This window comes from Narcine bancroftii, chromosome 3, assembly GCF_036971445.1.
Source record: "Narcine bancroftii isolate sNarBan1 chromosome 3, sNarBan1.hap1, whole genome shotgun sequence".
Classification (NCBI taxonomy): Eukaryota; Metazoa; Chordata; class Chondrichthyes; order Torpediniformes; family Narcinidae; genus Narcine; species Narcine bancroftii.
The window spans coordinates 113085876-113102514 of NC_091471.1; the positions used below are offsets into that span (position 1 = coordinate 113085876).

Sequence of the window (16639 nt, forward strand, 5' to 3'; positions counted from 1 at the left end):
AGGGGTTTAAACTAGATTTGCAGAGGTTGGGAACCAGAGTGCCAGAGCAGTTAGAGGAGTGGTGGAGGAAAAAGATGAAGTGAAAATTGCTTCCTTGTTTCAGCTGCAATACTATATGAGGAATGGCATTGCTCATCAGGGAAAATATCATAGGTGTACTCAGGCAGGTCAGGCCAGAGGCTTCGTCTCCTGAGGTTATATTGGTGGAGCTGAGGAACAGGGAAGGTATAACCACACTCATGTGGTTGTATTAAAGACCACCCAATAGTCAATGAGAATTGGAGAAGCAAATCTGTAGAGATAGCAGACAGCTGCAGAAAACGTAGATTGTGATAGTAGGAGATTTTAACTTTCAACACATTGACTGAGTCTCCATTACTGTAAAAGGGCTGGATGGCTTGGAGTTTGTCAAATGTGTTCAGGAAAGTTTTCTAAATCAATAGATAGAGGTACCAACATGAGAGAGAGTGCAGTGCTGGATCTCCTATTAGGGAACACATCAGGACAGGTGACAAAAGTATGTTTGGGAACATTTTTGGGTCCAGTGATCATAAAACCAATTAGTTTCAAGTTAATTATGGAGAAGGTTAGGTCTGGGCCTCAGTTTGAGATTCTAAATTGGAGACAGGCCAATTTTGAGGAAATTAGAAAGGATCTAGAATGCATGGATTAGGATGTTGTTTTCGGGCAAGGATGTGTGAGGTAAGTAGAGGATCTTCAAAGGTGAAACTTTGAGAGTACAGAATTAGTACAGGATTGAAGGCAAAATTAACAAACAGAGAACCTTGGTTTTTGAAGAATATTGGGGATCTAATTCAGAAGAAGAGAGAGGTGTATAGCAGGTATAGGCAACATGGAGCAAATGAGGTACTTGAAGAGTATAAAAAGTGCAAGAAAAACCTCAGGAAAGAAATCAGGAAGATAGAAAAAGACATGAGGTTTCTATGGCAGACAATATGAAGGAAAATCCTAAGAGTTTCTACAAGTATATTAAGAGAAAAAAGGATAGTAAGGTACAAAATTGGTCCCCTCAAAGAACAGAGTGGTTGGCTTTGTATGGAGGCAAAAAAGATGGGGAAGATCTTAAATAGATTTTTTGCATCAGTCAAGAAACTGCACAGAGACCAGGGAAGTAAGGAAAATAAGCAGTGATGCCATGGAACCAAAACAAATTAGTGAGGAGAATGTGCTTGCTGTCTTAAAGCAAATATGGGTGGATGAATCCTCAGGGCCTGACAAGATATTCCCTCAGATTTTTCAGGAAGGCTAGTGTAGGAATTGCAGGGGCTCTGGCAGAAATATTCCAAATATTCTTAGCCATGAGTGTGGTGCTGAAATATTGGAAGGTAGCTCATGTTGTTTAATTGTTTAAAACAAGGCTACAAAAGTAACCTTGGAAATTATAGGCCGATGAGCCTGATGTCAGTAGTAGGTAAATTATTAGAAGGTGCTCTAAGAGAATGGATATACAAGTATTTGCAGAGCCAGGGACTGATAAGGGATAGTCAACATGACTTTGTGAGTTTTTTGAGGAGGTTACAAGGAAAGTTGACAAAGGAGAGGTTCTGGATGTTATCTACATGGACTTCAGTAAGACCTTTGACAAGGTCCCACATTGGAGGTTAGTCAGGAAGGTTCAGACACTGGTATTCATGGTGAAGTAGTAAAGTGCATTTGACAATGGCTGGACAGGAGAAGCCAGAGAGTAGTGGTGAATGATTACTTCTCAGATTAGAGGCCTGTGACTAGTGGGGTGCCTTAGGGATCGGTGGTGAGACCATTGTTATTTGTCATCTATATCAATGATCTGGATTATAATGTGGTAAATTGGATAAGTAAGTTTGCAGATGACACTAAGTTTTGTGAGCTGCGAAGAGGGTTTACAAAGCATGCAGAGGGATCTGGACCAGCAAAAAATGGCAGATGGAATTTAATGCAGACAAGTGTGAGGGGTTGCATTTTGGAAGGACAAACCAAGGTAGGACATACATGATAAATGGAAGGGCACTGAAGAGTGTGGTAGAACAGAGGGATCTGGGAATTCAAATACATAATTCCCTGAGAGTGGGTTTACAGGAAGAGAGAGCTTTTATCATATTGGCCTTCGTAAATCAATTAGGTACTGTTAGGGTAAAATTGTATAAAACATTGGCGAGACCAAATTTGGAGTATCCTGTGCAGTTTTGGCCACCTAACTACAGGAAGGATATCAATAAGATAGGAAGAGTGCAGAAAATATTTACTAGGATGTTGCCTGGACTTCAGGAACTGAGTTACAGGGAAAGATTATAGAAGAATGATGGGAGGTTTGATAGAGGTATTTAAAATTACGAGGGGGATAGACAGAGTAAATGTAGGTAGACTTTTTCCACTGAGGGTAGGTGAAATACAAACCAGAGGACATGGGTTAAAGGAGAAAGGGTAAAAAATTTAGAGGGAACATAAGGGTGAAGTTCTTCACACAGAGAGTAGTGGGAGTGTGGATTGAGATGCTGGCTCAATTTTAACATTTAAGAAGAATTTTGACAGGTACATGGATGGGAGAGGTATGGAGGGCTATCGACTGGATGCAGGTCAGTGGGACTAGACAGAAAAATTGTTCGGCACAGTCTAGAAGGTGAAAGGGGCCTGTTTCTGTGCTGTAATAGTCTATGGTTTTATGGTTCTAAGAGTTGTGATATGAGCTGGAGGGGTTGATTTTAAGGAAACTAAATAATTCTGGGAAAAAAAGATGCCATCACTGTTGATGACTACAAAACTATCTGATTGTAAAAACTTGGTTCACTAATAAGCTTCAGAAAAATAAAAACTACTCTCCTTTCCCAGTGACTATGCAGAACAATGGACCCATTGTAAATCATGTGACAATAAAGTGCCCAATGAGATGATAGTTGAAGTTCATGGCATTTAGTATTGGGAGGAATTGCTAGACTAGCTGGTAACATCCACATTCTATGAAAAGAATATTGAAGTCTCTACTGAAAACTGATTAAACTCCATGGTGTAAACACTGATCAATGGAAGAGAAGCAATTTTACTTGACATTGATCTCTCATGAATCAGAGAGACTGAGTAACATGAAGAATTTGCTGTTGTGCAACTGCAAATCAATTTTAATGTATGCTGTTATTTTCAGAAAGAAAGACTTACAATTATATCTGCCCTTTAAGCTCTGGAAAATAAACATCACTAAATGATTGCAACTCAAATGACATAGTTTAGCTATTCACATTTAATGACGTATCAATTCCAAGAAAAGGTTTCAGTGAAGATTGAAAATAATTTTTAAATGCATCTATATTTTGTATGCAATTTAAATTTGATTCAAGAAACCTGCAATTTTGGAATTTTATCCTCCTGAGGTTTCGATAATTTTACCTCTATGTTTGTTACATTTGATGCCAGTAGGTTATCATTTATAACATCTTTGATGAGTATAATCATCTCAAAACCATGCAATATATAAAAAACTGTGTATAAATGAATATTTTTAAAAAATTGTTATATTGAGCCAGTATAAAACAAGCAATATTCATAAGGTGGCAAATAGCTTCAGTACACCTTGGTGAAGTTCACCACAAAGGAGGCAGAGTGTCATGGAGGTCTGCTTTGATACAGAAATGATACCCAACCTGAACTAACCTGACCAGGACAAATGGTCAGGATCAGGACAGGTCGACAGGTGCTTCATATCTAATTACAGGTTCCTCTTCCTCAGCAAACACAAATCCTCTCCACAGTTCAGCAATCAGTATTTATGTCTTTGCATTACCTTTCCTTGTTAATTCCACTGAGCCAGTCTTTGTGAGATTCATTGGTAGAGAGGGTTAATGAAGGCAAGGCTGTGGCTGTTGTGCATATGGACTTTCCTTTTTTTTAAAAAATGTTTTATTTTTGATTTTTTTCATAAATATACATAGAAAAACGCTCCAATATTATAACTTGATCTCCCTCCTTTCACAGTATAAACCCGCACACCATCAGGGTTCACGTTTATTCTACATGGGGAAGTCACTTGTATTTATACAATAGCAGCATCTATTATTGTCCTTTATATTATTATATTTATAGTTATAATTGGGCTCTGTATGATTCAAATATGGCTGCCATATCTTAATAAATATGTCATATTTGCTCTTTAAGTTGCATGGAATTTTTTTTCCATTGGTATACAACTATTTATCTCTGCGTCCATCATGCCATATGTAGAGGGGAGTTGGATTTCCAAGTAATTGCAATACATTTCTTAGCCACTGCTAAGGCTTTACTAACAAATGAAATTTGGAATTTACTTAGTTTTTTTACTTATTTCAATGAAATTACCCAAAAGATAAAGGTCCGGGTTGCTCGTGAAAGCCACCTCTGTAATTCTTGTTAATATTTCAGTAATATCCTGCCAGAAAGGTCTCACCTTCACACACAACCATGTAGCATGTAAAAGCGTGTGGGCACTGGAATCACAGTGGACAAGACAAAATAACCACACAAGACATTTCTAGAGTAAATCAAATGGATTTACTCTTCATCACCTGCACAACCTTTTAAAAGCTAGAATCACGTGCTCGATACGCATTGATGTCATCACGCACTGATGTCACATCGCTAGTTCATGCTTCCTGGGAGTTGTAGTGCCACCATCGAAGATGGCAGTGGGGAAGACATCCACATAAGCTGGTTTAAGCCTGTAAATAATGAAAGACTTTGGTTTCCCTCCAATGTCAAAAATCCAGGTCAACCTTATTTGTCTGAGTATCTTATGAGGTCCTTTGTAGGGCATCTGTAAAGGTTGACCAAGTGTTCCCCTTCGGATGAAGATATATTCACAGTTTTTGAGGTCTTCAGGCACAAAAGAAGTGTTTTCCATGTGATGATGGTAGTATAGGGGTCAATTTTCCTATGGCCTCCCTTAGCTTGCTCAACAGTTCCTTAGGATCATCACTGGAGTTGGAATGGTAGGGGACGAACTCCCCTGGAACCACCAACAGTGTGCCGTACATGAGCTCTGCAGATGAAGCTTGCAGGTCCTCCTTTGGAGTTGTTCTAATGTCCAGTAATACCCGGGGTAGCACATCAGCCCAGTTCGGGCCATCTAACTGAGCCATCAAGGCTGACTGACATGAGATGTCGATGAAATTTTTCCACCATTCCATTTGCCTGAGGATGATAGCCATTTGTATGATGAATTGTTGTACAGAACAAGTAAGTCAAGACCGTCCACAGCGAGGAAGTAAATTGTGGTCCTCTATTCGAAGTAATATGCGCTGATAAATCAAAATGAGAGACCCAGGAACTGAGAAACATCTCAGAGAAACATCCGAACACAAGTGTCTGCAGACAAAGCTTTGGGCCACCGCATTAACCTGTCTATTACTGTAAAAAGTTAATGATATCCTCTTGAAAAAGGAAGCGGACCAATGATGTCCACGTGGACATGAGCAAAATGCCGAGTAACTGCTGGGAAGGACTGCAGTGGTGCCTTAGTATGCCGCTGAACTTTTACTTTTTGGCAGGCAATGCAGGACCTCACCATTTGTGTAATGTCATTTTTAAGACCGTGCCACATGAACATGTCTGAAACCATGCAAATGGTCGATCTAATCGATGGATGTGAGAGGCCACGCACAGAGTTGAATACTCGACATTTACATGATGCCGGAACTACTGGGTGTGGGTGTCCCATTGATATATCACAGAGGAGTAGTTTGTCATTAACTCCAAACTGGACATCTTTCAATTACAGGTTCATTATTGGAGTCTGCAGCCTGTAGAGCGTGCCAAAAGATTCAAAGGCTTGTTGATCTAAACCAAGGCTTTTATTAACTAGAAAACTGGAGCGTATCACATGTAGGTCGACCAGTCCAGAATGACCTGGTCTGGCTAAGAACAACCCTTTAAGACCTGCCAGTAGGCGTGGCTATGCTTTTCCAGTGAAATTCTCAGCACTTTATTATTGCATAGGAATTGCCTTATGTAATTATTCAATAATTTACAGAAATTTGTAGGTAGCGCAATAGGAAATGATACTGTAATCTTGGCATTACCTTCATTTTAATACAATTTATTCTTCCCACTAGAGCAGTGGTTCCCAACCTTTTACTTTCCACTCACAGACCACTTTAAGTATTCTGTGATTAGTAAGTGATTGCTTAAGTAGGAAGGGAAAGTTGAGAATCACTGCTCTAGACCCAATTGTTACTGAAATATTTTGCTTGAGAAAAATTGTAATTGGCCCATTTCCCTTGGAGTGATGAAACCGTGCACATAACGAGTCAATTTGGAATGATTAAAACAGTGGTTTTCAAACTTTTTCTTTCCACCCACATACCACCTTAAGCAATCCCTTATAAATCACATAACACTTATGGCATAGGAATACTTAAAGTGGTATGTGAGTGGAAAGTAAAAGGTTGGGAACCACTGCACTAGAGTAATTGGCAGGCCTTTCCATTTCTGTAAATCTTTTGCTAATTTTTCTAAAAGAGGAGTGTAATTAAATTTATATGTTCTAAAGGTTGTTATCTGTCATTCCTCAATATTTGATTCCATCTACCTTCCATTTAAATCTACTACCTTTTTGATATTTTTCATAATCAAAAATTTTCAATGGCATTATCTCACTCTTGTCCATATTTATTTTATAACCTGATATTTTTCCATACTTTTCTAATGTCGTTTTTAATTTTATCAAGGATTCAGCTGGGTCTGACATATATAATAGCACATCATCAAAAAATAAGCTAATTTTATGTTCTTCCTGTCCAACTTTGAAGCCCTTAATATCTGGATCTCTCCTTATAATCTCCGCCAGTGGTTCAATAGCTAGGATAAAAAGTCCAGGAAACAGAGGACACCCCTGCCTACTTGATCTACTCAAGGAAAAAAACCACTGACATTTGATTATTAGTTATAATTTTGGCTTGTGGTTTATGATAAAGAGTTCTTATCCAATTTATAAATTTTCTGCCTATACCAAATTTTTCCAATGTTTTAAATAACAAAGCCCATCATAATCAATTGAATGTTTTTTTCTGCATTTAGATAGATAACTATGCTTGGATTCAACTTTGATTTTGCCATATGTATTATATTATAATCTAATGAGACTATTTGAAGAGTGACTTCCTTTGACAAATTCCACCTGGTCTATATGTATTAACTTTGGCAGATATTGTCCCAGTCTATTAGCTAATGCCTTTTTAAATATTTTATAATCAGCATTAAGGAGCGATATGATAGAAGTTTTTAATGGGTCTTTACCTTTCTTCGGTAACACTGATATTATAGCAGTTGAGAAAGATTCCAGGAAGGTCTATGTCTCCACAGCCTGGTCCAATACATACATCATAAGAGGTATCAATAAGTCTTTAAACTGTCTGTAGAACATGGGAGGAAATCCATCCTTCCTGGAGATTTGTTAGCTTGTAAAGTACTCAACACTTTCTTGATATCTTCTCTTATGAAAGAGGTGTCTAAATCAATTTGTTCTCTATCTTCTAATCTTGTAAGTTCAACATTTGTTAAAAATTCATCCATCTTATCTGATTTATATAATTTCATATAATATTGTCAAAAAGTATTATTTATTTCTTTTTAATTAGATGTTATGTTATCAGCTGTTTTTATTGTATTTATCATTCTAGATGACTCCTCTGCCTTTAACTGCCAAGACTTTATAACCATATAACCATATAACCATATAACCATATAACCACTTACAGCACAGAACAGGTCAGTTCGGCCCTACTAGTCCATGCTGTAACAAATCCCCACCCTCCTAGTCCTACTGACCAGCACCTGGTCCATACCCCTCTAGTCCCCTCCTATCCATGTAACGATCCAGTCTTTCCTTAAATGTAACCAATGATCCCAACTCGACCACGTCTGCCGGAAGCTCATTCCACATCCCCACCACCCTCTGCGTAAAGAAATTTCCCCTCATGTTCCCCTTATAATTTTCCCCTTCAATCTTAAACCATGTCCTCTAGTTTGAATCTCCCCCTTTCTTAATTTCTCCCTCTTTTTTATGAACCCATTTCCCTAATTCATAATATTTTTGCTTAGTTTTTATTTTTTTAATGTTCTATACATTTGTAGTGTGTTATATTTCAATTTTTTAAACTCTCTAGCAGTCTATATTTTTCTTGTGACCCTGTTCTCTGGTATTCTTTTTCCAATTTCATTATATCTTTTTCTATACCATTTAGTTCTGTAGCATATTCTCTCTTAAGATTTTTTGTACAAGAAATAATTTGTCCTCTTGGATAAGCTTTATGCATATGCCATATTTAAAAGCTATTATCAGTAGAAGAAAGGTTAGTTTCACAGAATAGTTCTTTCTGTCTCTAAATAAACTCACAAAAGTTCTTCCTTTTCAGTTTATGGACTTTCCAAAGCAAAACTGAAGCCTATAGAAGGGAGAATGGCAGATTGTAAAATTATGATAGTCAGAGTTCTTTTTCCAGGGTGGAAATGTCAAATATCAGAGGGCATAGATTTAAGGTGAGAGGAGAAAGCTTAAAAGCTATTTGTGAGGCCAGTTTTTCCATGGAGCAGTAGGTGCCTGGAATGTGCTTCCTGTGTGGTTCCTCATTTTTGTCCTCACTCTACTAATGGCAGCTGTGCTTCCACCTGCATGAACTCTTAACATTCCTTCCCATTCCCTCTCTTATTTCCTTCAAGACACTTTTCGAATATACTGTATTAAGATTGCATTTTGCAGAAGACATTACTTGGCCGGTACTTCATTTGCTACCACCAACCACCAGCTTTGCGATTACATCCAAAAATGTAGCTGTTTCATTTTGACAGTTCACTCATTCTGTGCTGTCTAATGGAGTGTTGGAATGAACTCACCCTCAGTTCAATAATGGAGTCGAGTTTTATTTTGATTTATAAATTGAAATCAAATTTATATCAAAGATTTCTGAGCAATATCCTAGATAGAGTTGGGTGTGGATCATGTACAGCAGGAGGAGACAGTTTACTCAGTGCTACAAAGTAACAAGAAGCAACCTAAATATGTTATTCAACTATCCAGATGAAGATATTTTCATTGTATGAGTTCATCCTAGAAAGATGCATTGTGTTAAATGTCCTGTGTCAGAGAGCCCACAAAATTCTGACTGTGTTTCTGAGATCTAAATTATAACCTCACCAGTTACATCAGCTGGGCAGGAAATGGTGTTGCTTAAACCATAGTATGGAGTCCAAATGAGGGGAGTAGATGCGCAATTGCTTTTCTTAAATGAGGCCACTGCGTAGTTTTTAAAATTGCATATGATCATAAACTGACCTTCAGGATTTGTGACACATTTGTGTCCTCAATTGACTGAAAACATTATCACTTGCCCAACAACTTGATCGATATCTGTAGGGGCAGGAAACAAACAAGTACTAACCAGAGAGATATTTTCTCTCATCCTTCTGGATCATCTCCCTTTCGCTAGACTATAAAATATGGGCGAGACTCACTTGCATTCTAAAGATGCACATTCTGTATCTTCCTTCCATGCCCCAGACCCTGTCAAAACATCTTGACAACCAGAAATCAGATCAATATTTAAAAAAAAATCTCCTTTAACTGATGACTAGACCTTTCCAACTATTACTTTAGAGGGCACTAAAGGAAGTGAAGTTGAATAATGGAAATTACAACCAAGGATATGGAATAATGGTGGATTAATGCACATAAACCCCATGGTAGAAATGAAAGAGAGGAGAAATGCTTTTATTATGAGCGTTTGATATCAGACTTGTTTTTTATTTAAGGAATTTGTATCATCTCACAAATGTGAGCGCAGGACAACAAAATGGTGATGATACTTCAACATCAGAGATCGATGGGAATGTGGAATGAGCTTCCAGCCAAAGTGGTAGATGTGGGCTCAATTTTAATATTTAAGGAAAAGTTGGATAGGTATATGGACGAGAGAGGTTTGGAAGGTTATGGACCAGGTGCAGGTCAATGGGACTAGGTGGGAGAAAGTGTTTGGCATGGACTAGAAGGGCTGAACTGGCCTGTTTCTGTGCTGCAATTGTTATATGGTTATATAGTTATATCTGAGATTGCACATGAAGCCTTGTGAACACATCGTCCTCCAGTTACTTAATCTATGGAATTCTTCCTTAAATTAGTTTTTAAAATATTAAAATATTCAACAGTGCTCATCCAACCTACCACATCATTATTTGACATAAAGAATTAAATTAAGGTATAATTGGACACATAAAAGGTTCCAGTGAGGAATGAAACTTGTACAGAGCATTAACCTAGATTCTGACAATCAATCCCTTAGAGTTAAGGCTGGCAACTATTTCTAGTTAACATAACAAAGTATTTAGCTCCTGTTGTCCCATCAAAAGGATTTTTTAAAGGGCTAACTAGTTAATGAACTCGTTCCATTGGATATAGAAACACAGTTTGTGGTCTCACAGTTCCAGCAATCAGGATTTGATTCTGATCTCCAGTGCTGCTTGTGTGGAGTTTGTACATTTTCCCTGTGACCCTTTGTATTTTCCCCCAGCTGCTCTGTTTTTTACCCCACATCGCAAAGGCATGCTGGTTGGTAGGTTAATTGGCTTGTGTAGCTGAGTGAAAAGTGATTGAGGGTGGAATTGATGCACACATGAGAACAAGTGGGATACAGGGAAATAATGGGATTGCTCTGAGAGTTGGCAAGCATTTGATAGGCCAAATGGATTCGTCTATGAGAATAAAATTGCTTTTATTATCACTGTTGGAAGTATTGAATTATATCAAGTTCAAAGGACTAATTAACTATTCTAATTAAAAATTGTTGAGGGCTTAATTTTCTGTTTCAGTTACAAACTTCCTTTAGGACATTGTTCAAGCAGCTTGGAGCATTTTAATAAATTTTAGTAAATGGTGGGTGGCATAGAGATGTAAATTGTTGCCTTCTTGATGAAAGAAATCCTTATTTTTAGCTGTAGCCCAAATACAGTTAACACCACATCTACTAACAAAAATAAACATTAAACTGGAGATAGGCAGAAATGGAATTTGAAATGACTCTGCTGGATTTTAACTACTCAGCTACTCAATGTTCGTCAAGTGCAAAAAGTTGGAAAAGCCTCCCAAATATATCCAGTGATACTGTTATGAACCGTGTGCAATGAGCAGCAATGGGCAATGAAACAAACAGTGTTTAATTTTAAAACACTAATTTTACTTCTTATTCTTAAAGTATGGTCTTAACTCTTAAACTATCCTTAACACTAAATCTATCCGCGACTCCGCATAGGAGAACTAGTGTGTGTGCGTTCAGGTCAAAATTTAGAAAGTAACTTCAAAATTCAGTCTTTTAAATTCAATGTTGAAACGTAGGCCTTTATAATTTTATGCTCAGAATTAATGGGAAGACTGGAGTTGTGGCTGCTACAGACTCACGAGTTCTCCTTGCGTCACCATTGATGAAATGTCCATCCACACAAGCTGTAGTCATAACATCCCTGGTCCTTTTGTAGGCAAATCTCAAAATGGGCAGCCTCAATGAAGCTTCCAAGACTCTGGTACCGGTCTCTCCAAGTGACCTTCACTGTTAGTTGCAATCAAAATGAAGCACTTTGCTTCCCAAAATACTCTCCTGGCACAGGTCGATCCGAAAAGGCCCAGTCATTCACAGAACATGCTTTGCTCTGAATTCCAAAAATATGGCTGGCCACAAGAGCAGCTTCAAAGAGCTGTTTTCTCTCCAGCAGTCAGAAATCACAGTGTCTTTGCAAATGTATTTAATCTGGAACAGACGGACAAGCCTTCCCTCAGTTCTTCCAATGTATCGAATTATTACTGGGTTGTGAGTTGTGTTGTGATGGTTCTTGTGTGAAATGTTAAATGTTATCTGTGACAATTCAGTTCCTCCTGTCTATACTATCCCTTAAAGTGATAATCCTATTTTACAAAAATGGGAGCTTGTAAAATACAGTGTAGATTTGATAAGGGAAATAAAATTACATGATGAATATCTGTCATTGAGACTCATAAGCCCCTTTCAAACTTGCAAGTGGTCCCAGGAATTAACGGCCAATCAGCCTTTCAAGTGGCAAGTGTGAAAGCAAAATCAGCTCAAGTCCAGTGTCACTTGACATCATCTTATGCCAGGGATTGATGGCCTCAACTCCTAATACAATCCCTGGTGTCTGCAGATGCTGGTGTTGTGATCAGGCAAGTGTGAAATGGGTAATTGCATTTTGGGATTGAAATGACCCAAGTTTTTGCGTGAGTGCAGGAAGAAAAGATTAAAATGAAGGTATAAACTTTGCTGTGGGTAAGTTGCAGTGTGGATGGGGAGGGGGGTGGGGAGAGGGAGAGGAAATAAATAGCAATAAATAGCAATAGTGGACAATTTTTAAACAGCGTGGGAAAATTGGTAGAGCTATAGTGCACAATTTATAAAGACCATGGGAAAAAAACAATGGCGGACCTGACTTCCCAAAATGCCATGTGGCAGAGAAACCCCTCTATGAATGCTCCATGCATGCAGCCAGGCATACAGCTCTTTCTCTGCCACATGGAATTCTGGGAGGGCAGGTCTGCCATAGCTTTTTAACCACGCTATTTATAAATTGTACATGGTAGTGTTACCAACTTTCTTACATTATATAAATTGTATGCGATCGAGCTACCAACTTCCCCACTCTGTATAAATTGAGCACTAAAGCACTACTATCTTTCCCACCCTGTTTAAAAACTGTCTGCTATTGCTATTTATTGCTCACACTTTCCACGGTCCCTTATAAAGGTTTATATAGATCAGCACAACAACAACAGGGGCTGAAGGGCTCATACAGCTTAATTATGTTATAATTATGCCTGATTAATTTTGTTCAAATATAAGATCATAATACATTGCTCAAGATTTAGGGCAGGTCCACCATCGCTCGATGTGTCATGATGTCACTGGTAGAAGATAGAACAGTCCTAACCCCGGGGATGGCTCCTTGCAAGTGTGAAAGCATTTGGTGTCCCAGTTAGGGGTGGTCAAGTGTTTCAAAGCCAAACCCTCATTCTTATCCCAGGACACAGAACAGCCAATTTAGTGGGATGCAAGTGAGAAAGGGGCTATGGCGTAAAATCAAAAAGAGCATCCTCAGATGAGGACAGATAAGGTTTTTCTTTGTTACTGTTATGATCTTATTATTTGTATTTCATGACAAGGAGAAAATAATGACCAAGAAAACTCTTTAGAGTTGTCTACAACACTTGAACATGAAAATACTTCATTCAATTGAGAAGGTAATATTACAAGTTAATTTTTATTAAACTACTATTTCTAAGTGATTCTCCTGGAAGATGTACTGATTCACACACTGATTCATGCGATACAATGCATGTGCACTGAAATACTTACTTGCTGTTGTTGAACATTTACTTGTAAAGAAAAGCTATAACTATAGACTAATTGAATTAAATTAAAGGAGACAATAACTATAAAGATAGAAAGGTTATACAGTAAAACCCCTGATATCCAGCACCTATGGAGATTGGTAGATGGTGGATAAGTGTATTTTCTGGTTGCTTGAGACTTACTTTTACAATGCCTAACAAATAGACCCACATGAGGAAGAACAGTTTTAAAAAAATATCATACTGTATTTGTTCTGAACAAAATTCACTTGCATGAATAAGTAAACCTTAAATCATTTTACTTTATTTTCAGTCACATTCTTTGAAAACATTTAGTTGTTGCTGCATCTGCAGGTGCCTCTCCCTCCACACAGCCACCTGAAAGATGAACTATAGCATTATAAATAATTAACACCCCCTCCTCCATGTTTACAGATAAAGCCTCTGACCTGGGTGACTCTTATCAAGCAGGATCAGGAGGCACTTTAAGAGAACCATACTAATGGCGAGCGGCATCAACCAGCTCTTCATCCTGGGCGACGCTATTGTTTCACACAACTTTATTCAAAAAGCTGCTACAAGCAAAGCATGACCAAGGCTCTTCACTGGCTGAATATCTGTTTCCATCTTCACCAGAGATTTATGTACTACTTCAGAAAACATTTACTTTTATCTTTTTAAACTTATGTATTTTTACCTATTATTTTATTCTTATTGATTTAATTTTTAAAATTTATTTTCCTCAGTTGTTTTGCTGGTTGCTTGAGGCTGCCGGTTGCTTGAATTACAGATACCAAGGGTTCTACTATACATATTTTAGAATTAACAGTTTAAAAGACAAAACTACTAGATAGATAGATAAGATAGTTAAACAGACAGACACATTATGTTCACAGATTCCTCTGTGTCAAAAATAAGCAAGGAGTCATCTGAGCATAGATTCATCTCTTTAATAATGAAGGTAATTTCATTGCATGATCTTATACTGGAAAAATATTTTGATACAAATGTATTCATACCTTACCTTAGAGAACCTAGGGGATTCAGAATGAGTTTCTGTCATCTACAATGTGACTCATACTGGTTGTTGTGCCCAGGCAGAGAACATTGTTCTTTAAACCAATTGTGATTTGAATCCATACTTAGTATTTAGACAATTTCTATCCCATTGTGAGGTTACAGGCTGGATTTAAATCATGCGCACATCATATTCAACAGTTTAGGAAATGCATCCTGGCTTAGAAAAACTAATGTTACTGTGCTCTCAAAACTCAAGAAGAAAGCAGATTAAAAAGAAGAGATGAATAGATTGTAGCCAGGTAACTGTGCACTCTCTTCCCTATTTTATGCTTCCTCTTCATTAGATTATCAGTGATAGAATAGACTCGATTTCACTCTGAAGGTACTTATTCTCAATTTTTTTAATTGATGACCTTCATCCCATTAAATACAACCCCCTATCCCCAAGGCCCAGAAATTTCACAACAACTAATGATATTGTCTAAATTCTAATTGTTAAAATACATTTCTCCTTGATCGTTCCATCCTTGAGCAATAGAACACTTTTTTTTTTGCTACCAGATCCTTTCTGATTATAACTTTATAAGGCAGATGAAATAGTAAAGTTGCTCATGGAGATTATAACTAAAGCCACTGGTGAATGTACAAAAGACCTGCAGCAGAACGCAATGAGGGGTGAAATGCTTTATTACATGTATTATTACTAGATTTTGCTTTTAAATCAAGAAGTTTGCATCATTGCACAATCAGCAAACGTGAACACAAAAGCAGCAAAACAGCAGTGATCTTTTAGCTTCAGAATGTGCAAACTTTCTCCCCACAGCAATGAAACCTTTTTAACACATCATCCTTCGATACTTAACATATTTAATTTTCCTTAAATTCTTAGAGTCCGTGGTGTAAAATATATTAATCAGCTTTCATCCAGGCATACCATATCATAACCTTACTTAAAGAATGATGAATGTCATTTGTATAGAGTATTGGCCAGTATTCTGCAATGGGATTCTACCAATAGGGGCATGGACATACTGCTACCAATATGAACTCTTAAGGAGAATTTGGTGGTGCAGCAATTACCTGCAACAAGAGCCACGGGGCAGGTCAGAATACTGATGAACTGCCAAAGAATTTCTGATCAGAAGAGTGTGTAAATGCTAACAGTTGTAAAGGAAACTGCTGGTGAGCCTTGCTGGCCATTGAAATTTGTGTTGAACCTCAATCTTGTTCTAGATCAGGGATGGGCAAACTTTTTTAAAAACTCACATTTCACTTTAAGTATTCCCTATGCCATAAGTGCTCTGTGATTAGTAAGGGATTGCTTAAGGTGGTAACTCCAAAGGAAATGGGCCAATAACAATTTTTCTCAAACAAAATATTTCAATTAGCAATTGGGTCAAGAGCAATGATTCTCAGCCTTCCCTTCCCACTCCTATACCATCTTAAGCAATCCCTTACTAATCACAGAGCACATGGCTTAGGGATTGCTTAAGGTGGAATGTAAGTTTTAAAAAAAGGTTGCCCACCCCTGCTCTAAATTGGTATTTTCTAAGTCAAATTTAAAATGTTGTACCATATATAGCACTGCTGGGGGGAGCTGAGGCATGAAGTAGCACAAGTTAAATAGCTTCTATTAAAAATAATGACTGGGCAAAATTTTCTGAATAATGTAGTTTTTTAAAATTTCCAATTGCAATCCATTTATCTGCAAGCAAATGTTTGTGAAAAGAGTTGGAAATGTGCCTTCTGGGATGAGGAAGGTGTTGATCCGTCGGCCTGAAATTGACCACCTGAAATCCCACTTCATAAAGCTGCAACCACCTCTTCAAAGAGGTGGCATGGCCTTGTCTGATTATGATCTTTATTCATTTGTGGGCGTGAAATGTGCCCTTCTATAATAGGCTGTAGGAGTCCCACTTTCTACCAGTGAAGATGAGATTCTGGAATCCTGGACATGTTTGCTTATTAGCTGGAACTAAAGAGGCTATTTTTCAATAACTGGACTGGACACATAAATATGGAACCAGGAAGTTATTGTTGGATATCTTCCATCTAACACTATCTAACAATAATTAACCATCCAAATACAATGAATGAATTTAAGTTATGGATATGAGCTAAACCAAAAACATCATAGAATGCAACCAATACCTCTCTGATAGCAGTTTGTCTTAATTACTTTCATGAATTGAAAATTGACTTTTGTGAGTATTGTTAAATTCACTTTGAGTTATTATTGGAGATATTTTAAAATTT

At 37.6% G+C, this 16639-nt stretch overlaps 1 protein-coding gene across 2 annotated transcripts in view; it reads left to right on the forward strand.

Annotated features, from left to right (window-relative positions):
- The window catches only part of LOC138757492 (uncharacterized), a 105328-nt gene extending 89300 nt beyond the window's left edge, over positions 1–16028 (forward strand). The window contains exons 6-7 of one of the 2 annotated variants that reach the window (XM_069924935.1): positions 13175–13252; positions 13799–16028. In XM_069924935.1, the coding sequence (XP_069781036.1) occupies positions 13175–13248 (74 nt within the window). In that variant the 3' untranslated portion in view covers positions 13249–13252; positions 13799–16028. Of the gene's footprint in view, positions 1–9768; positions 9843–13174; positions 13253–13798 lie in introns of those variants that run through there. The other variant, XM_069924936.1, reaches the window with a different exon arrangement.
- The last annotated feature ends 611 nt before the right edge of the window (positions 16029–16639 follow it).